At 51.6% G+C, this 22491-nt stretch overlaps 2 protein-coding genes across 4 annotated transcripts in view; one reads left to right on the top strand and one right to left on the bottom strand.

The window, feature by feature from the left end:
* The window catches only part of SSUH2 (ssu-2 homolog), a 109622-nt gene that overhangs the window by 20064 nt on the left and 67067 nt on the right, over positions 1-22491 (bottom strand). The window lies entirely within an intron of this gene.
* LMCD1 (LIM and cysteine rich domains 1) overlaps positions 1-22491 on the top strand; it is a 55651-nt gene that overhangs the window by 30026 nt on the left and 3134 nt on the right. For both annotated transcript variants that reach the window (XM_010952972.3, XM_045515274.2), the window contains 2 exons: positions 4938-5193; positions 11611-11940. In XM_010952972.3, the coding sequence (XP_010951274.1) occupies positions 4938-5193; positions 11611-11940 (586 nt within the window). The remainder of the gene's footprint in view (positions 1-4937; positions 5194-11610; positions 11941-22491) is intronic.

Genomic DNA, 22491 nt, shown 5'->3' with positions numbered 1-22491 from the left:
TCCATTTTACAGAGCAGGAAACTGAGGGTGGGAAATGGGGGAACAGCTACTAGGTGGCAGAATTTGAACTCAGGTCTGCGTGAAGCCCCATCCTGTGCCCTAAACCACTCCACAGCACTGTGGACCACGCCCAAGACTGTTCCGTGACTCTATTCCCTGCCAGTCCCCACCTTGGAGGAGCTCACAGGGTCTTCTGGATTCAAGGGACCTTCAAGGTCATCCAATCCCTACGCCCGTCCCTTGCACAAATTCCTCCCACGGCTAAAACACTCCCAGGATGAAGAACTCCCCACGCATCTCTTTTGGCCAGTTGCGCGCTTCCTGGCCTTGAGAAGAGTCAGCTTCCCTATCACTTCAGCCCAGTGGCCCTGAATCTGCCATCAGGGCGTCACAGAACTGTGCTGGCTTCGCGCCAGCTTTTGAAAGCCAAGCGGGGACGCCTCCTCTTACAGGCCCTGGGGCTGGGGGATAATGTGCCCTAGACGCACACACCGGGTGGGTTCAATACCGTGTCTCTTCTCTCGGGGATCACAGTCCCGCACTGCCTGTTGTATAGTGTCTGAAAATGGTTGTTTAATACATTTTGTCTGTTTTCTTAGTGGTTTATGGCAGGAGGGCAATTCTGGACACTGCTCCTCCTGGCGGGGAGGGGAAGCCTCTCTGCGTTGTCCTAGTCCTGACATTTCCTCATCATCCTGCAAATTATCTGAACGCCCAGTGACCCTGTCCTTGAGAAATACAGACAGCAGCTTGTAGGGCCCGCATAGCCATTGTCACCTAGGAGCAGCCTTCACCGGGACCTAAACTTAAGCCACATCCCAGCAGTGAGGGCTCAGAATCGTAGCGGGGAAACCATGTCGAACCATTTTTACGCTCCAGTTCTCACACTCTCAATAGTTTGAAAGATGTTTAAACGATCAAAGCGGCAGCCAGTCTGGCTTCATGGGAAAGTTTCCTAACTGGTAAGCACAGAACAGCATTCACAGGTTGACTCTGCTCGAATAAGACGCTTCCTTTCTCTCGGCCTCAGATTCTCCCATCTTGAAAAATAGGAACGTAGGAACCGCTGGGACCTCGGGTCACTTCCTGGCTTTACAATTTTATAGTTTCAGGCAAATTGTCTGTAATCACATTAACGATTCACGTGGCTGGTAGATTTAGAATGGTCTTCATATTGGTAGCACAGAAGAGTAGAATTACTTAAAGAGGAGGGTACAGAGTGAAGACAAGAGCAGACTTTTCGAACAAATGTGTCATGAAAATGTTTCCCTGCAGCCTTCAGCATCCCAGTTTCCAAATGGCCAGGCCGGACTCTCTGCCTGCCTGGACCAACCTCACGGACTGCTGAACTGCCATTCAAGGCAGAGGGACGCAGGCCCCCAGAACTCCAGGCTTTTCAGAAGGAGCCCAACACAAGGGCTCTTCCTTGCTTGCAGAGATTTTTTTTTAAATCATCATCATCATCATTATTCTAATAGCTTTATTTTTTTAAACGTCCACCAACTTCAGTGAGTAGAGGAAAGAAATCTGATCTGAGGGAAGAAGGGGGCCTAATATGAAAAATGGAAAGGAGGCCACTGGCTCTGCAAATTAACAAAAATTTTACATTCTTCAGGGGTTGCTCTTGACAGATTCTCTCAATCTCCTCATTGTGGTGCCCCTTGCACGAGGTCCTATCTCCCCACCAGCCTCAGCAGCTGCCCTGGGAACGGTGGTGTTAGCTCCACCTCTTCTTCCCAGGGCTGGGGATTTCGTAGGTCACTCTGCAGTAATACAATAGCTGGGCTTCCTGGGCTGTTCCAGGGACAGAAAGTCAACCTGAGCTGCTTAAGTTCCTGAAAGGGACGGACGGTGCCTCCCGTACTCTCGTGTGCATCAGAATCTCCTCTGGAACAGGGTCACTAGCATCCATGCCCGGATCCCACTCTGGACCAGTGAAACTAACCAGCTGGGGCTGGGGGCTGTCGGGGTGGACCTCCAAGTTAACACAGCTCCCCAGATTTGGGTATGAAGCAAAGCTTGGAAACTCACCAACCAGACCAGGGGCCAGTAAACTTTCCGTAAAGGGCCAGAAAGTAATTGTTTTAGGCTTTGCAAGTCACATGGCCTCTCTCACAGCTATTCAGCTGGGCCCTTACAGCACGAAGCATCCCCAGGCAATACGTAAATGAATGAATGTGACTGTGTTCCAATAAATCTTTACTGAGGGGCACTGAAACTCAAATTTCTCATCATTTTCACGTGTCTCAAAATTGTAACCTTCTTTTGAATTTTTTTCAACCATTTAAAAGTATAAAAACTCTTCCTAGTTCACAGGCCATACAGAAATAGGAGATGGGCTGGATTCTGCCCATGGGCTGTCGTTTGCCAACCCCGGATGGAACCACCCGTTTCATTTTACGATAAGAAACTTGACAGGGGCCTGTGGTGGGCTAGTGTTCAGGCTGGGATTAGATTCCAAGGCTGTGCCTTTTCCATAATTTCAGGTTGCCTCTGACAGTAGCCATTTCTACAGAAAAGATCCACCAAGGATCTTTCTAGAGGCATCTGTGTCCTCTGCAATCTGGGTGCCTGGAAAGAGTGGGGTGGGGCCAGAGGGGTGACTTCCTCATCTATGAAGTCCTGGAATAAAGGAGAGAGCCTGGATAAAGGAGAGAACATCTCCTATTTGTCATCATTTTCCATTTCAAAGTGTGAGGCATTCCCAGCAGCTCTAATACCATACTGAGTGTCTACATGAACCAAAAAAGCCAAGGGCACCTTCCTCCCCGAGTCCCAAGAATGGAAGGTTTGGGACATCAGAGGACCCAATGGGGCACTGGGCTTTCCTTCACTCCTTCCTCTTCCTCCCCCTTTCACTTCCTGCTCTGCTGCTGCCCACCCCCCAGAAGCCAGTGGTGCCCTCAGCTGTCTTCTTAGGGAAGCACCTGCCTCCATGCCTGGCTCATAAAAGGGAGCTGAAGGAGGATAGGATCAGTCATGAATAAAATGCCCCAGTTCCACAAAGCAAGCAACCCCTTCTTACGAGAACAAAAAGAAAACCATCTTGCATTTGCCTTGTGCCATCTTTAGGCTCATATCATCTTTAGAGATAACTTCTCTGGCCTTATCATTGAGATTGTCCATTTGAACATTTCTCAAACGCCACTGAATATGAGCTTGGACCCCAAGCTTCTCTGCCAAGAATGCCAGAAACGCCGCCTTCTCTCCCCCTTAACGGCAAACGCCATGTCAGTGCATTAAAAACAAGAAGCAGCCTTGCCCTGAAAAAATGTGTTTCAACTTCTGTCACCCCATTTTCCAAACGCATCACCGCTGAGCCCTTTCCTACGCGCCGCACACTATCATCCTTGGGGAATAGGTCCAGGCAGCGGAACCACCCCAGGGCATATGCAACTTTCACGTGGTCCAACCTGATTTTCTTATGTTATAGTTTCCACCTGACTTTTCTCTCCCTCTCCCACCCCAACTGCAGCCTTCTTGAAGGTTGTGACCCTTCTCTTCATATTAGACTAGGGTTTCCCAGCCTCAGCACTACTGACATTTGGGGCTGGGTAATTTTTGTCTGTGGAGGGAGCTGTCCTGCATATTGTAGGATGTTTAGCAGCATCCCTGGCCTCTTCCCTCTAGAAGCCAGTAGCGCCCTGCTGGGATAATCAAAAGTGTCTCCAGACATTGCCAAATGCCCCCTGGGGGAGAGTTCTGACGTTGGTTGGGAACCACTGATTGGGACCACCAAGGCATGCCTCTGGTCGCCCCACAAGCAATATTTGTGCTAAATGATTAAATGCATCAATCTCCTGAGTTTAGAAGAGAAAAGGGGGCTTCCTGCCAGCAGGCATGCGACTGCCCTGACACTGCTCACACTTAAACCTGCCCCGACGCGCGGTAGGTCTTGAGGTTGCTCACTTGACCTGACCAGCTCTAAATCCCCTGCGCTGGAGCGTCTGAGACACAGCATGCCTGAGGGGACACGGCCAGGAAGGGAGGGGAACTCTCTGGGTGTCTAAACCTTAACAGCAAGACACAGAGCAGCCATACGCTTTTGTTTTTCATTGTCAGAGAGAAGCAGCAGGCTCTCAAATGAATGGAAACCTGCCCCTTGATGATTTTCCTTCTCCTAGCCTCGCAACAAATCTTGCCAGCAGACATCCATCTCTCCAGCCCGAGGGGTTTTCTAAGCTCATTTCCTGCCCCCTAGGTCCTGTCCCCCAGCTTCTTGAAGAAAATTTCCAGCTGTATTCTAACTTCAGGACGAGTGCTCAAAAGTTTACAAGCTGCTGAAGCTTGGAGGCTCAGGACTCCTGGGAGACAGCTTCAATCACTGTTTAGAGGGGGAGGGTATAGCTCGGTCGTAGAGCACATGCTCAGCATGCACAAGGCCCTGGGCTCAATCCCAGTACCTCATTAAAAAATAAATGAGCCTACTTACCTCCCCCAACAAAATAATAAATAAATAATCATTTAGAAGAGGGATGAGCAGACTTCCTTTGTAAAGGGCCAGACAGTAGATATTTTAGGCTCTGTGGGTCACATGGTCTGGGTCACAATTACTTTGCGGTTGCCACCCAAACGCATCCACTGACAATGTGTAAATGAACGGGCATGGCTGTGTTCCAATGAAACTTTATTTACAGAAGCAAGTGGTGGGCCTGTTCTGCCCACAGCGAAGACTCTGTCTGTAGACCATCTCTAATGATGAACCAGCTCTTTTTATCAGCCAAAGTCATACCCACGTTCCCCACAGGTAGACTTGAGTTTCCAATGCCAAAAGCCTTTTGGTCTCAGGTTATCATCTGTCTGCAGCTAACCTTTCCGAGTTACTAGAGTCAAACTCAGCTTGCTTTCCAAAGCGTAGATGCTGCCGGCGGGAGACTCTGCCTCTCTTTTCTGGATGTTGATCTCACTTGTCTTTACCCCACCATCCCCCCACCCAGGAAAATATGCAAATCGTGCAAATGCAGCCAAGAGGACCACTTCGTGAGCTCTGACCTGGAAGATGATCGGAAAATTGGCCGCTTGCTGATGGACTCTAAGTATTCCACCCTCACGGCCCGGGTTAAAGGCGGGGACGGCATTCGGATTTACAAGAGGAACCGGATGATCATGACTAATCCCATTGCCACCGGGAAAGATCCCACCTTTGACACCATCACCTATGAGTGGGCCCCCCCAGGAGTCACCCAGAAACTGGTAAGAGCCCTTCCTCCAAAAAAGGGGTTGTTTTCCTATCTTTGTAAATAGCAGCCATGCCATGGGTTCCTGATGGTCAAAGACAAGGTAAGAAGAGGGCAAAAATGGTAGGACTAGCTATGTTTTCGAACCTGCTCCTGCCTCACTGTGTGATCTTGAAGTGAAAACTGTCTGGGTCTCAGTTTTCCACATCCATGAAACGGGTAGAGGTGTTCATGTGAGTTTTAAGGGCCCTTCCAGCTCTAGCACAGGGTTGTTTGCAGTTAGTTCCCTTTGGGCTCCCCACTTCTGAAAAGACGACAGTTTATCCTTCTGAACTCCCAGGGCACTTGTCTTCATCTCTAAGTTGTTCATTTTCACTCAGAGTGCCCTTTGCAAGCCTAGGAGAGAGCACAGGAACAGTCTTCTCTTCACCCTAACTCTTGGGTTTAGGAGGGACAAGCAAACTGGCTTTACACAACCCAAGGGAAGAGGCATCCAGAGAAGGACAGCCCACAGAGCGCAAGTGATCTCCACAAGGTCACCCCCTGGCTGCCCACTGAAAAGGACGCATGAAAAGTCCCCCTGCAAAGCCTTGCCCCAGACCATTCAATCAGAAGCCCAGACTGCAGGATCAGAATGACCAGACACGAGTACTAAAGGGAACCCGCGGGTAATAGCACATGCAGCCACCTTCAAGACCCAGCGCACCAGATCCATGCCCCTCAAATTTCCACAAGCATATGCATCACTTGGAGAGCTTGCAGAAACACATCCAGGATACTTGGGTCTGGTCCTGAGAGTCTGCAAGCCTGACAAGCTCCCAGGTGATGTGGATGTGGCTGGCCCTGGACCACAGCTGGAGTAGCGAGGGCCTAGATGATTTCTACAAGTTAACAAAATTAAAAGGCCCTCCAGTTTTAGAGATGCAAGCCTGGCATTGAATTCAACCTCTTCTGGGAGAAAAAGGGAGTCCTGTGAGGCCCCATCCCTGCAGGCTCCTCCCACAATTCGTGCTGCGCCCCCTCACTCTGCACCTGTCAGGGCCCTAACCTTCCGCCTTCCCGCCCAGGACCACTCTAGGCTCTTGCCCTCCTCAGGGACTTTGTACACGCTGTTCCCTCTACTTGAAACATCCTTACTCTGCACTTTGCATGGCTGGGACCTTCTGTCAGTCAGGCCCAGGCCTGCCCTAAACGCCCAACCTGTGGTAGATGCCACCCATTCCCCTACTACATTTTTTTCTCTCAATTCTCCATTGTTTTTCTAGAAGCTTTGCTTTCAAGCTGTAATTGTCTCTTGCACGTGTCTGCTTCAACACCCTCTCTCAGAGAGGAGCAAGGCCCAGGGGAGCACGCTCCGTGTCTGTCCTGGGCGTCACCTGGCCCAGCACCTCGCGCCGCGCAGAGTGTGCAGCCAGCTTAATGGGTGTTTGTGCCATGTCACCTCCCAGCCAGTGACACTTAGGTGTGGTCTGTGAACTGGCATGGCTCCCCAAAACCCTTGTGACTGGTCCACAACCAGGGGCACAGGAACTGAGAATAAATGTTGGGAAATTTTGGAGGTCCAGCAGTGGACACCCAAGGGTGGGATCCAAGCAGTCCTCGGGGGAGCAGAGTTCCCATGTGGTCAGCCCCCCATGGAAATCACGAGTGGCATGAGCTACGTTCTCATCACAGGCAGGGAGCCCACAAATCGTCCCTCAGTTGGTGGCCATCCTTCACCGTGGAGGGTTCGAGCCAGCCTGGTGCTAAGCTGCAGCTTCAGAGGGGAACATACCCCTTCTAGATCAAGTGAAGAGAAACAGATTTTCTCTTCAAGTTTTGCTTTCCGAGAAGCATATTTTACAAGAACACTTCTGCATTCACGAGCTCAGCCACCCTGTGAGGGAGGGATGATTTTACATGTAAGGAAACAGAACATTTCATTGGCCTTCCTGAGGGTGGGCAGGGCCGGGGCCGGGGCCTCGGAGGGTGGCGTGGAACAGCAGCAGTACCAGGTGGTTCCGAACACGGGTCTGGGTCAGCCGTCAGTGGGTCTCCAGGATGTCCGTGGAAACTAAAGCGGCTCATCAAAGAGCTGGCCGTGGGCGTTAGGCACTGGCTGGTGAAAACCCCAAACTCTTAGGCCCTAGACTAATCAGAGGAAGGTACCATCAGGCCATGATTAATGCTGGCTCATAAAACCACACGGGATAAAGGCCTCTGTGTCTGGCTGGCATCTGGCCCGCCCTGGGAAGGCGCATTTCTGAGATTGGACGTCTCCCTTCCTACCCACACTTCTGACTTTTTTTTTTTTTAATTACCAAGTGATCAGGACTGATGATACTTTGGAGAGGGGCAAGGCATGAATCTTGCTCGCTGTCATCCTTCCCAACCAGAATGAAAACCAGAGAAATGCTTAAGCCTTTAAAGACATGTCCCAATAAACCTCATTGCTAACATTTACTGGGTACTTACTATGAGCCAGGCACTGTCCCAAGAGCAATATGTGCACAATCTTATCGAATTTTCCAACACGGTTAGGGCTGTACTGTTATGATCCTCATCTATAGAAGGAGAAACTGAGGCTCAGAGAGGGGACGCAGCTAGCCAGATGTCCCACAGCTGACTTCAATGTCAGGACCAGGTGATGAACTGAGGCATCCGTGACTCCCAAGCTGCCCAGCCAGGCCAGCTAGCCAGGCAGGTGGGAGGGCAGGGCAACTGTTGTGGCTTAGCAATTTTAGGGAAGTCTTCCAAGAACAGGGGGGCTTGAATGGGTCTTTGAAAGTGAGCCAGGATTTGAGGGAGCCAAGATGGAGAAGATGAAGGGAACCAGCATCCTTTGAGCACTTGTATATAGTATCTTATTAAGACCTCACCACTTGCCATGTGCCCCCATTTTACAGGGCAGCAAACAGAGGCTTGTGGGGATGCTCTGCAGGGGTGGCAATCACTCATCCCTCATCCTTTACTCCTGTGCCCATGGGAGACACTGCTGATCAGTCACAGCTCCGTTTCCCATTGAGCTCACATTGGGCCTCAGAATCCTTCTCAACACAGCACTCTAAGCCACCATGATTAACCAGGATTAACATGGAATGTGAAACCCATTTGTTGTCCTTGTCTGACTGCTGGAGAAGAATCAGAAAGCGCAGAATCAGGGCTGGGTCTCCTGATTCCAGAGCCCCCATGTTTCCTACTGCCCAACCCTGGGGGGGAAAGCACCTTTCTCTCTGCTCTTTTGATTTCTCTCCTGAGAAAGCCTGATTCTGGGAACTCATCACCCAAGATGTCTCAATCAGCCAACAAAGCACCAAATTATTTAGAAAGGTCCTCATAAAAAACTTAAAACCTAAACCAATCTTTCCAGCTGGTCCCAGGGAAGAGGCTTCTTGCTAAATGTTTTGAGAACATGACTTCAGTCAGCTTCCTGGAGCGACACCTGGGAGATTCTTACAGGCTCTGAGCAGCTCAGGCAGCAGATTCTGACCCAACCCTCTCTCTCCACCAGCCCCTTCCCAAGTCCATGCCAGTTGATAGTGACTGTTTGAGATGAGTTCTGAGGCCCTCCTCAGGGTTGATTAGTAATGTCTGCCATCGCTGTGTGACTAGGGAGTGGAGGCAGGAGTCTCAGGCCAACCATCATAGAACACATGCCTGTGGAAGCTGGATGCTGGGGCCTTGCCCAGGCAAAGGCAGAGAGCCGTACCCAGCTGGGGCTTTGCACTGCAATAGGACCAGTGGGCTGCTATCCCCAGGGCCCCAGCCAGGAACCCATACAGGAACCCAGCCAGGACACCAGCAGCCAGGACAGAGCCGTGCAAGGACACAGTGAGTGCACGCTCAGCAAGATGCTGGCTGGCGAGGCCACCGCCCAGGACCACAGGGTTTATCTGTAAAGCCGAGCGGGGAGGCGTGCAGGCTTTAGAAGACCAGGGGCACACACAGATCCACCCTGGCATCAAGCAATGCTTCCACGGCCCCCTCACCCTGAAACCATGACAAAAGGAAACTCCCCCAGAGTTCAAGGGACATTTTTTCTCTTTGCAAATCCTCCTAGTGAGGCAGGATAGAAGGGTTTGAGGCTCAAGCTGCTGAGTTCAAAGCGGTCTCTGCCACATACTGGCTGTGTGACCTTCAGGAAGTTACTTGACCTCTCTGTGCTTCAGTTTCCCAAGGGATAATATTAGCACCTTCCTCATAGGAGTGCTACAAGAATGAAATGGGTTCCCATAGTCAGGCAGAAGAAGAGGATCACAGTAAGCAGCATGTAGGTGTTCTCTGTCCCTACCATCCCTCAAACCACCCACTCTAGGGGAGAAGGCAGCCTTCCTAGAAGAAGTTGCTGTACCCTGAGCCAAATCAGCTGTGCGACTGGGGCTGCTTCAGCACCTGGAGTGAGTGAGAGGTTGGCCAGGTATGGATAACCATTCTGGCAGTGTGAGCAAAGCTCTAGTCTTCACTTCTCCAAAATCCTTCCCGAGATCCAAGGAGCAGGGCAGGCCACAGGCAAGACATAGGAAGGGCTGGTGGGTGTATTTCCCTGCCCCATGCCTGCTGTCCCCTAACCCATCTGCCGGGGGCCTGGGCTCCGCCCCAGCCTGGTGGCTTTTGGGCTGCTGCTTCCCCGTCCTCACATCCCTTTCGCCACCCACTGTCCTTGGATGTCCTGCTTTGGACTCACCCAGGAGAACTTGGACAAGCTCTCACTTCCTGGCCCCTCAAGGATCCCCAATCAGAGTGGGCCTGGGAAGCTTTTTCATAAGGTTGCCAAGTGATTCTTAAGCCCCCCATGTTTGAGATGAGATTCTTCAGATCTACCTGCATGGCCTGTTCGTGCTGGAGGCCACCTGCCATTTCATACTGATCTAGAGAAAAACCACCGTCGCCCCGGTCTTCCCAAGACAGAGTCAGGAACCAGCCCCTCCCCGACATGTCATCAGCCGGGGGCTCGCTGGGGCTCCTGGCTCTTCCAAGTGTTGGGTGAAGGGCTGGACCTCCTGGCCACCCAGAACCCCCAGCTCCTCTGGCCCCTTTCCTGGGCTGCGGAGCCACTTAGTGCTGCTGCTCCCCCGTGGTGAGGGTCGCGCGAGGTCACCCAGACGTCTCCTGCTGGTGCCATCTACCCTGCACTTCACAGATGAGGAAACCAAGGCCCAGCAGGACTGAGTGCTTTCTGGGTTTTACTCAGAGAGCAGCAGCAGGGCTGGAGCTAGAAACCCAAATTTCCTGGCACCCCAGGACTCTGGGCACCACCCAGGCCATCTTCTGTGTCTGGAAAAGCTCCTCGAAAGTGAACAGGGACCAAGAGGGCGTGCGTGAGCCCACAGCGCCAGGAGAGCTCAGCCAGGCCCCGGGGATCTAGGGCTGAGCCTCCGGGGGATGCACAGCCCCCCTCAATTTCAGTCCCACCGGAACCAAGGTCACCTGCCTCTCCCTGTTCTAGAAAGGCTTTTATCCAGGATTCATTTATCATTAAACTCAGCAAACCACAGTCTCTGGACCAGCAGACCCCTCCCCCAGGCCTTCATCCCCTGCTCCCTACAATAGGGCTGCAGCTGAGACTGTCCATTGCGAACTGCACTTTCCATGTCGATTAACACAACTCCTGTGTGAGTCCACGCCCAAGGATGCGCTAGAGGGCAAGCAGGTTCTCAGCGGGTAACCTGGCAGCAGCCACCTGGGCGTGGGAATCAGGCCACCCACTGGGGTCAGGGTCTGGTTCAGGGTTGGGGTCAGAGGTGGAGAACAACAGTCAAGGATAAACAATTTGCCTTTCACCGTTTCTCAGGCTGTGTGGCCTGGCCTCTCCCCAGAATCTCCCCATCCCTGGGACCCACCCAGGTGGAAGATTTCTGCTCCTTAAAAAAAAGCAAACAAAACAAAAGGCCAGTTGGACAGTGATCCACAGACATGTTCATATTCAGATGGTCTATCGTCCATTCTAGCCTGTCTGTGTGGAAACATTATTGACCTGAGACCTTGTTGATTCTACTATCAGAAGGTGCTTTGAATATTTTTATTCATAAACCATGAAATACTGCATGCCTATAATGATTTAATTACACTTTGCTAAGAAAGGCGATTTTCAACTAGATTGACTTTTTTTTTTTAAAGAGAAACATTGCCAAGAGGTAAATGAGGTAAAGATACTGAGTTTTGAAGGAAACGAAATCCATGTTGTAAAGCCAGCAAATCTCAAAACAAAGGTCTACTGAAATGAGCTCACTCTCACCAAGAATATGAATCTGTGACCACGACCCGGGGGAGAGTGGAAGCTGATTTAGGCCTCTCTTAGGTGTGACCAAAATTCACCCTATTCCTTCCTTGAGGATGCTTGGGTCCTGAAAAACCTGAAGACCTAGACGCTGCCCACCGAGCCCAGGGCTTGCCAGGGCTCGGCTCTCGGCCTGGGTGCTGGGGAATCACGGGTGCTCTGTCTCCCCCTCCCCAGGGCCTGCAGTACATGGAGCTGATCCCCAAGGAGAAGCAGCCGGTGACCGGCACCGAAGGCGCCTACTACCGCCGGCGCCAGCTCACGCGCCAGCTCCCCATCTATGACCAGGACCCCTCTCGCTGCCGCGGACTTTTGGAGAACGAGCTGAAAGTGATGGAGGAGTTTGTGAAGCAGTACAAGAGCGAGGCCCTGGGCGTGGGCGAAGTGGCCCTCCCCGGGCAGGGCGGCTTGCCCAAGGAGGAGGGGAAACAGCAGGACAAGCCCGAGGGCGCAGAGACCACCGCCCCCACCACCAACGGCAACATCGGTGACCCGTCCAAGGAATACGTGAGTCTCTCCCGCTCATCCGTCCATCCATCCGTGCCGGGGAACCCAGCTCCAGGCACTGTTCCCTCATTCCTGCATTCATGCACGCGGGGGTCCCTCCAGGGGGTAGCTGGTGCTCCTGGAGTCTGTGCCAGGCACCATCCTGCGAAAAATAAGACAAGGTCCCCGCCCTGGAGAGGCTCATGGTCCAGTGGGGGTCACAGACAACCAAAGGGACGCAGCTCCCAGAAAGGGCATCTGACCTTGCCTGGGGGCGAGGGGAGGCCCTGCCAGCCTTGGAAGAATAAGTAGGAGCCACCCAGGTCTTCGGGCTCTTCCGGGAAAACCTGAGGGGGAGCATGAGCCAAAAAAAGAAGAACGTTCCAGAGAGCACAGCACAGAGGATGGAATGAAGTCCCATGTGAATGAAAGCGTGGTGTGCGTGTGTTCGAGACGGGGGTGGCGGGACGACGCTGGTCAGCAGGGGCACATCTCCGGAAGAGTCCTGCCCTCCGGCCACTCATCACTCAGGCACTGACTAGCCCGGACTGTCTGCTGAGCCCCGGGAAATCAAACAAGCAGAGGACACTGTCCTCATGTTGGAGTGCCAGGGACTTAGGACTTTCCACTGCGGGCCGTGTGGGGCGGTGGCAGGCTTTCCGGGGGAGGTATCACAGGATGCGGGATGAGCTTCCCCAGGAGGAGCGTGGGAGATGTGCTGTGGGGGAAGCCCCTGGGGCCTGTCTGAGAAGCACAGGGGAGGAGGCAGGGTCTGGGAGCTGGAGCCTCCTGGCTTGGCTTGTCTTAATCTGCAGCCCAGGAGATGAGAGGACTAGCCTGAGACTGGGGTCACGTGGGCTGATGTCTGCTAAATTTCCTGGCCCCCAGCCCCAACCCTCATCAGCCAAGCGACCTCTTGCCTCTATTTGACATTTGGAGATAAAGGTCAGAACACACAGGGTCCTCAAGCAAATTACATGCTTTGCTGGGACCAGGCTAGCAGTCACCCGCCTGAGCCAGACACCTCAAGGAAATGCCAGCCCAAACGATGCTGTCACTACACCCAGAAGGGGCCGGCTCGCCCATCTCTGTAGTGACTCACACTTGTTACACAAGACCTGCGTCCTACATCTCCACCCCGCTCCCTGTGGGCACGTTCATTTGGGATTGCCATCCGATGAACTCTGAGACAAAAGAATGAGACTGATTTTCCCTACCACAAATTTGATGATGGTGTTGAAAAGACCCATTTCTCCATAAGAATTCACAACCCAGGGACTTAAAAAAAAAAGTTAGATCCAGTTACCATGTTTCATAAATTAGTCTCTCTCTAGCCCTGCCCTCTCCCCACCCTCCAGTAGCCGTCTGTCCTTAACACATAAATACTGCATGCTTCCAAGCTGGAAGGCAACTTCTTTAAGTCTGTGACATTTCCCAATTGCCATTCCCAAGAGAGAAATGTTGATCTGAGAACTATTTGATCCTGGACTCAGTCCACATATTTGGATAGCATGGAAGTGGGGCAGAGGTGGCCTGAGATCCCTGGTCCTTGCCAACAGTCAACTTTAGGAAATGGCTCTGACACTCTGGAAGCATGTAAACAACAAGACCAGTCAGTAAATAGGGAATCTGAAGGAAGCCGATATTGGTGGGCAGGGCAGGCTTGGGAAGACAGACTTTCCCTTCCTTGCCCTAACCCCAATCTTAATTAGATACCTAGTGATGTCATCGGTAGACCCATGTCCATCACCTCCCTCAGATGCGGAGGTCCAGCTCTGTATCTGCAGGCTCCATCCATATAGATAGTAGGTGCTTGATAAAATCCATGAATGAATGAACAAATTAATGAACGGATAAATGTTGGAACTAAATTGATCCTTGAAAGATGGGGACCCCGTGGGTGGCCGTTTTGCCGGGGAGGATGATGAGGTTTCAAGCTCACATGCATCAAGCACCTGTTCTGTGCCAAATGCTGTGCTCACTGCTTCCGGGGCATGGATTAATCCATGCAGCTAGCTGGGGGGTGGATCTTGCCAACCCCATTTTACAGGTGAGAAGTCAGGGATTCCAAGAAGATAAGTATTTGGCCCGGGGCCCCATAGTCTCTAAGGGGCAGAAGCTGGATCTGATATTCTCTCTACTACATTGGTGCTGAGTTAGAAAACCCTGCTGGTTATCTGTTCCAGGAAGAAAGCAGGCTGGGCGCTCTTATTTGACTCCCTGTTTATCTCCTTGAAGCTGGGGAGCAAATCCTATTAAGGTAGCTAAACAGCCCACCCAGCCATAGACGGCGTGTCCCACAGCCCCGCCGTTAGGCCTGGACCTGGGCCGCCTGCCGGAACCGCACTGCCTTGCCCCAGGGAGCGGCCCGTTCAGTGGACATGGGTGCTGGCCGCCCTGTGCACTGTGCTCCTCCTGTTGTCATAAAAGGGCAGACAGGACAGTTACCAGAACAAAGCATTAGGCACGAAGCCTGACTTTTGCTCCCCTGGGGAGGGCAATGAACTTTGCTAGAAGCAGTCAGGGCATTCAACTCGAGAACCCAAGAACAGGGAGGAAGTAGAGGGCTCAGACCGACACCCCACAGCAAACAGTGATTTATGAAAAAAAAAAAGAGGCAAAAAGAAGGACACGTGACACGTATCATCCTAGAACTGTGTTGGTAACTTATCACTGTTCATTATCTTAACTCTAAGAGTTCCTTCTGTTGTTAGTGGCTACCATTTAGTGGACTTTCTCTGGACCGAGCACAGCACTAAGCAGGGGAGTATATTCTGATTTAACGCTCCCAGCCGCCCAACGATGTGAAGAAAGGCACTGGGATTCAAACCAGCCTCTGTCAGCCCCCAGGCCCTCTTTCCCATTTCCCAAAGCTAATTCCTTGGACAGCTCGTGGCTATTAGGCTATAAAAGGGCCGTGTGGCCATGCAAGGGAGACATCAGAGCTTTGAGGAGGGGACGGCATGGTTCACAAACTAACATTGCCTGGAAGTCTGGCCCAAGTCCACAGGGCTGGGTCCCACCCCAGAGCTCCCCACTAGTCGGTGCAGGTGGGGCCTGAGAATCTGCATGTCTAACGAGTCTCCAGATGGTCTGGGGGCCACGCTTGGAGAACCACTGCTAAAGAGTGTTAAAAATTACCTGACATTTAAGCTCAGCAAAAATGATATCACCAATTTCATAAACAGTGAGGGTCCAAGAGATGCTCACACGGGCATTTTCTAGATTTATGTGACCTCCCAGCTTAGGGAGTCCAGCTTTGAGAGGGCCACACAGCACTCTCGAATTCCTTGAAGTGTCCTTGGAGAGATCTGGAAACACAGGCACAGAATGTAGCCCGCTGCTCTACACCCATCCGACTACCCAGTCCTTGAGCACAGGGCACTGAGGCCACAAGCCCCACTTTCTCTGTGCTGCCTGCAGCCTACACCGCGGTCAGTTTTCCCGGATGCTCACTCGGCTCCGTCCAGCTGCTGGGTGGCTGGTTACAGTGATGTCCTTCCTTAGGACCCTGGGAGGAGCTCAGACCCAGGCAATGACAGGTCAGGCAGCCAAGTCCTCCCCTCAACAGGCCCCTCCACCAGACTGTCCAGACCAGAGGAGTGTGACTGCCAAAAGCCTTTTCCAAATCGCCTGTGTGGAATCTCCACCCACAGGCTGAGTTCTGAGTGAAGCCAGAGAGCGGTGGTCCAGCCAGGTGGCAGGAGCAGCGCCCTCTGAGCCCACCCATCCTCATGGCCAGGGCTGCTCAGTTACCCAGATCTGAGCACAGTTCTCAGGTCTGCACCCCTCCCCCCGGCTCCCAGACCCCAGGGCTTCACATGGGCCCCACTAATAGGACAGGCGACCTAAGATCAGCCGTGACACATCTGGGAAATGAACCCAAGAGCTGCGGCTGCCCACGCCTACCTCAGGCATGGTAGCATCATCATCACAGTAAGGTTAGGAGAGAGGCATCATGGGAAATTCCATCAGTCACCCCTCTTCATGAGGAAATGCCACCACAGAAAAATCCCAGATACTCACACACCCACTGTTACTCCCAAAGCAAGCCCTTTAAATCAGTGAGGCCAATGAAAACCCAACATATTTAACCTCCTTCTCTTTCCTTCACTTGCCCCACTGTGTGCGCGTGGAGCAGGGAGGAGGGGGAAGAACAGCAGGCTCACTGATCTCTTTGAATCTTCTAAACAACCAGCGCAAGAAGTTGGGTTTGTTGTGCCCGTTTCACAGATGTAGAGCCTGAGGCACAGAGAAGTTAATGGGCTTGCTGGGGGAGGGGAGGGACTGGGGATGGGATTCCAGCCCAGGTCCTTCTGCATCACCGGCCCTGTGGGATCTGAGCCTTGTGGGAGTAGGGTCCAGCTGGTGGGGAACAACACAAGGATGCATGTATTTCTGTTTGCTGGGGTGAGTGACAGTGTTTGGAGTAACTGACAGCCCAGCCCGGTGAAGAATTTAGGGTCCTCTTGTCTGCTAGCCAGGAACAAGAGAAGGACTTGCCTCTCCCACCCTAATCCTACCCACCATGGGTTCTCATAGGTCTTCGGGGCTTCAAAGCATTCCGTGGCCAGTGAGCTGCCCACTCTAGCAACCCGGACCATCCCACAGCAGTGTGGCCAAGCCTCACATCCGCTCTCAGGCCCTTGCTTGGACCTCTCCAACCTGGATGGATCCTACAGATACTCTGACTGTGAACAGCTTCACCAGACCATTTCCTTGCATTTAGACAGCTTACTGGTTATTTTCTCAGAAATTAAATATACAGATTTCCTGGGCATGGTCATCTTGCCCAGGAATTTCCGCCCATCCCTACACCCCAAACTTGCAACTGAAGCAAGGGGAAAGAAAGCCAGAACATAGCATTTCATGTCATCTCTGCCCTTTTGTAATTTTCATTCCTGCCGGGAGCCCCCCTGCTCCTGCCTTGTCAGCCAAACCACGGCACCAAAGAGAGTAACTAAAAGGAGAACAGATGGAAGGAAGTGAAGACATTCCTGGGAGTTGTAAAGATGTGTTAATTTGGTCCCAAATCACAGCACAGCCCCCTGCCTCCTCTCCCCGCCAGAAGGTACAGAGGAGGGACCAGTGGCCTGGGGCCCCGCCCTCTCCGGAATTCAGCCTCTCAAATGGAAACTTACAGCAGCTGGCGGCTCAGCTTCAACAAGGGACATATTTGTGGGCAAGGGACTTCCAAAGCTTCGTCCGAGCAGATGTTTGGCTTGTGGGCTGGCAGGCTGGCTTTCCTGCCAGCCCCTCTCTGGGAATCTGAAACCACCATCCTATCCCCATGCCTGAGAGCCCCATCTGAGCTGGAGGACAGTGGGTCAAAGGCCCAGGAAGCGTCCCCCAAATCACCATGGTTACCACGCTTCTCAGCATCTGCCTGCCTCCTTCTTTATGGTGGAGATATTTTAATGACATTAAAGGAGAGTTTCTTTTCCACAGAAAATTCCCTTCACCCGACTCTCTGTACTCTAAATACTTTTCCATGTTGCCACACAAGTCTTCACAAAAATTTTTTTCTGAAGTGGGCTGTGTAATATTCCATTGACTAAAACTGAGGTTGCCCAATTTTTTCTGTAAAAGGCAGATTGTGAATATTTTAGGGTTTTCGAGCCATACGGTCTCAGTCATAACCCCTGGCCCCTGTCCTGGCAGCCCTGATGCAGCCAAAGACAATATCTAAACAGATGACCATGGCCATGCCCTAATAAAACTTTATTTGACAAAACAGGCGGCAGGCTGGATTTGGCCCACGGAGAGAGTCTGCTGACCCTGGAACTGGAAGAACCACACAAAATGTTTTTTTTAAGAATTACTTTGGCTTTATCTGATTTTATTTTGCTACTGTAGGTAAAGGGGTGACGATGGTGATGGGTGGTGTCACCCCCCATTCACTGACTGCCCAGGCTGTCCCAGGCATTGTGCCAGGCTGCTCATGGCTGTCATATTTAATCCCAAGAATGATCCTTCAAGATATACTGTCCCCTCTCTAGTCATCTAGCCGGTGAGTGGTGAAGCCAGAGCAGTAACTCAGGCCAGCCTCACCCCAAACCCTGCACAGACTCTGAATAACGGAAGCTCCCTCTTCCCTGTGCAGTCCCGCCACCGGGTGAGGCCAGTACAACAGAGGTGACCACACGTGAGCCTTGTCCCTGCTCAGCAGCGACCCTGTGCAGGAAGCTGGCCTTCCCCTACATGCCCATCAACACTGGATTCAAGAACACTGCAGGCTGATGGTCTCTCTCCCAAGTGTATCATTTACATAGCCCTCCTGGCCCCACCTTCTGCCTTCACCAGACAACCAGTGACAGAGGCCAAGCACCAGTGGCCAGCAACTGTGACCACACGTGCCAAGCATCTCCCATGAGCCAGGGCCCGCCTCCTGTTACAGATGAGGAAACTGAGGCTCAGAGAGGTAGCTGACTTATCCAAGAGCCCCCCCAAGATGAAGCTACAGTGGGACCTCATGCCAGTCTGGGACCCTAACCACAGCATCGCACCCACCTGCCCACCCGGTCTGTCTGTAAAGAGCCTCAGGAAGATGACTGTGTCGGGGAACAGAACGCAAGAGGCTGAAGATGCCAGCAATATCACTGGGCCAGAAAAAGAGAGAAAAGAGAAAGAAAGAAAAAAAAAACCCACATTCTGGGATACATGAGGCTGCAAAGCAAAGATGGTGAATCCTCACCATAAGAGGAAATGGGAGATGCTGTTTATAAATAAATTGTTGAGTATTTGTGTTGGAGAGAACCCAGTGCCTGAATTCAAGGCCCTTGTGTTAATATTTACTGAATCGTAATGGTAAGATTTTCACAAGGCAATCTGGGTTTAGACTGGGGAGGCCTTTGGCTAAGAGCCTTCCAGAAGAGAACAGCATGACTGGGACAGAAGTTCTGGCAACCCCGACAGAGAGATTAAGGCTGGTTTAGAGGGTTCTCGATATCTGCAGATCTGCCTCTGAAGGCCAGCGCGGCTCATCCTTAGAGACAGTCCTGTGGCCGTGTAACCCTGGGCCACTGTCCTCGGTCTGCTGTGGCCTCCAACACTTTGTGTCTTGGTGACTTGCATTTCAGACATCTTAATAATTCTGCGTGTCCACATCTGCTGCTGCTGTTATGCAGGATCATACTTCAAGCACCCCGAGATGCCACAGCTTAAAGCCACTACGTCTCTTTTGCTCACAAGTCAGCAATCTGGGCACGGCTCAGCGGGGATCTCTCGGCTCTGAGCTCAAGGTATTATCTGGAGCAGCCCACAGGCTGGGGGCTGGGATCTTCTGAAGCTCAGTCGCTCACACATCTGGCCTCCATGCTGGGAAGACACAAACGGCTGGGGCGGGACCAGCAGCCTCTCCCTCTGTCTCTAAGTGTTTTCTCCCCTAAGATGGGGGCCTTCAGACCTTTTTCCTGTTCATCTAGAACTTCCAAGGTGTGTGTACTGAGAAAGCAGAAGCTGTGTTGCTTTTGATGACCTACCTCAGGAATTTACAGCATCCTTCACCACATTCTATTCTACAGAAGCGAGAATTAGACACCCTGTTGGGTGGAGGAGGGTGCAAGAAGTTGCCAGCATCACTTCCACACACCACGGTGAAGGGAACCCCAGCCCGGCAGGGTCTGAGCTTCTGAGGCAGCTGAATCTAGAATGCTCCTCAGCTTTGTCAAAGCAGGCATTTACAAAAGCCCGAAGTACAGAACAAACTCTTTCATTCAGACCCTTGTGATTAAGAACCTCTCACCATTTGAACATGAACAGGGCAAAACTTCAGAGGCACTGGGAGGAACGTCATGTGCGTTCTACCTGTGAGAGGTTTGTGCTACAGCATCTCCCCGGGGGGTGGGGGGGACCAGTCTGAAAACTAGGTTACGCAGCAAAGGCTGGACTGATTCTCGTGCGGAGGCTCTGGTTTTAGACAGCTGGGAGTATGAATGAGAACCCACTGACATGCTAATGAGCAGTGTTCTTCTCTGTCCCTTTTAACCTAGTCCCAGAGGACTTCTACTTGACCACACTGTCTCCTCCACACGGGAAGTTGCCTCGGAATGACCACATTGGTCATTCTCAAAATAGTCTAGGATTTAAGCATCCCAGGAATTCAAATTGGCTTTTGCTGTAACTGAACCTAACCGGTGATGTCATTTTTGCTGAGTTTATTTATAAGGTCATTTAAAAATATTCTATGACAGAGGTTTTCAAAGCGTGGTCCCCTGACCACACCAGCATCCCCCCAGGAACCCGCAAATTCCTCTGCCCCCTCCCAGACCTACTCATCAGACACTCCAGGGCGGGGGTGGTGCAGCAGTCTGTTTGAACAACGTCTAGGGGATGCTGGGGCAGACTTGAGTCTGAGAAACCGTCTTGCAGGTGGGGGGGAGGGGACGGCAAAGGGAGAGGAGGAGGCCCCCCAAGCCAGGGACATATTGTAGCCGAGTCTGCAGTGGTGACATATGATGCAACTCGCATGATCTGATTCTCTGGACTTGCACAGAGAGAGAACAGAGATGGAAAAGCACAAAGCTCATGGGTGGGAGGAACAACCTCCTGCCAGTCTATGTACTCATGCTGTTACTGGAAGAAATCCAGGCCCCCAGCCAGAAGCAGATTCTCCCTTCAGTGCGTCTTTGTCATCTTGGGAAACTGATTTGGCTCCTCTGATCCTCAGCTTTCTCCTCTGTAAGGAGGGCTGGGTAGGGATAACGGGAGCTAATTATTCTTGAATCCTTATAAAGCTCATTAATTCTCTTATCTCATTTAATCCATGCAACTGACCTATGATGTTATTAGTATGATTATTAGTATTCCCTTTTGACAGGGTAAAAACAAAACTAAGGCCCAGAGAGGTTGGGTAACTCACCTAAGGTCACACAGCTAGCCCCCATCTCAACCATTCACTACAATTTGGAAGCTGTAAACCTCAGTACTAAGGATTGTAGGAGAGTAAGTTGGTGCAGAGAAAGGCAGGGCCAGGACCCTAAGACCCCAGCAGGCTGGGCATTCTGACTCCTGCTTGCCAGGCTGCCCCTGGTGGCTGAGGGTCCCCCAGGCTGGAAGAGCCAGGGTCCTATCAGATATCTCATCCTTTGAGACCACAGGGAAGGGGGCATGGCAAATAGTTCAAAGGCAAGAAGAAATTGGTTCCTAACACGTGTGACAGAGCCCATTACCCTGACATCATGTTTTAGTAAAATGGCAGTGACACTGTTTGCTTAAAAAAAGGGCTGCCTGCTGGTAGGAATGGGGCACAGAGCCAGGGATGCTGGGGGACAATGAGGACAGAGATGCTCCACAGAGAGAGGCTCCCAACAAGGCCCTTTCAGTTGTCCCAGAATCACCTCCCCACAGTGTGAACCAGAACACAGCACTCCTGGCCTCTGGAACTAGTAATAGCGCCCCATTCCCTCCAGAGTGAAGTCCTAGCCCACTGTGACTCCATGGTTCAAAGCCACCCGTGATCCCCCCGCACGCCTTTCTGACCTCACATCCCTCTGTTTCCTTCTGTGGGTCAGGGGCCGCTGCCGATAACCCCCAGGCACATCCAAGTGCATTTATAAACCCTCCCTTTCCCGACCTCTGCATTAAGCAGCATCTGGAAATTTGGAGCCAGGAGCCCCTCGGATATATCTTGATGATCCCCAGACAGTTGTGGTAGATGGACAGTAAGTCCCTTCTGTGTGGGAGGAAAGGGACTGGAAATTTCATTCTGTGAAATTTGGAAAGAAAGACAGAAAACTCACTTGGTTCTCAACAGCCCGAGCCAGAGAGTCGACACTTCCCAGCTCTGATGAAGCAATGTGACCATCTATGAGCTCGGGACCATCACCTACTTTTGGTTCAGACCCTCTGATGAGAGCCGGGCAAGCTGGGGCTCGGTCACGCGCAGAGGGACAGGGTTTCACTCTGCTGAAGGACTCACGCCCTTCATTCTTATGGGCAAAACCCAAACCACAAATCCAGCACGTTCGAAGGAACACCGTCAGGCAGCCAGGAGCAAGTAACCAAACACATCCCCCATCTGGACATGCGCTCAACCACGACTATGCTTAGGGACCGCTGTCAGTACCTGCACATTTTTTTCAGATGGTTTTTCTCCCCCAATTTTCACCATGTTCATTTTTATGTCCTCTTCCTATACAGAGTATATTAAGTATACCATTAAAGTGCATAAAGAATACTAAGTATTTAGGCTCTGAACATAGGCCTACTCGTCTTTACATAGCAAAACGGTAACTCTATCTGGGCTGATGAAGGATTGATGCTGAGTAAGACAGAGTATTCACATCAAGGCAGGGGTGGCCGCCATCCTGTGGGGGTGGCTGGCCAAGAGCCGAAACTGGTGATATCACCTAAGTACTTTATGGGACTAGAGAGAAAATAAATGCCCACTTTTTTTTTTTTTAATTCAAAATATAACGATATAATTAAGCACAGGCTTTCATAATACAGTAATAATAGTCAACTCGGGCCGTCACAATGCCTGCCTTTTTCAACTTCTTATCAGTGGAAGGTCAGATTTTCTTCATCTGTTTCAAAGAAAACAACACAACGCAATGGATGAAAAACTAAAAC

This window comes from Camelus bactrianus, chromosome 17, assembly GCF_048773025.1.
Source record: "Camelus bactrianus isolate YW-2024 breed Bactrian camel chromosome 17, ASM4877302v1, whole genome shotgun sequence".
Taxonomy (NCBI): Eukaryota; Metazoa; Chordata; class Mammalia; order Artiodactyla; family Camelidae; genus Camelus; species Camelus bactrianus.
This window is presented reverse-complemented; position numbering and strand designations above follow the sequence as displayed.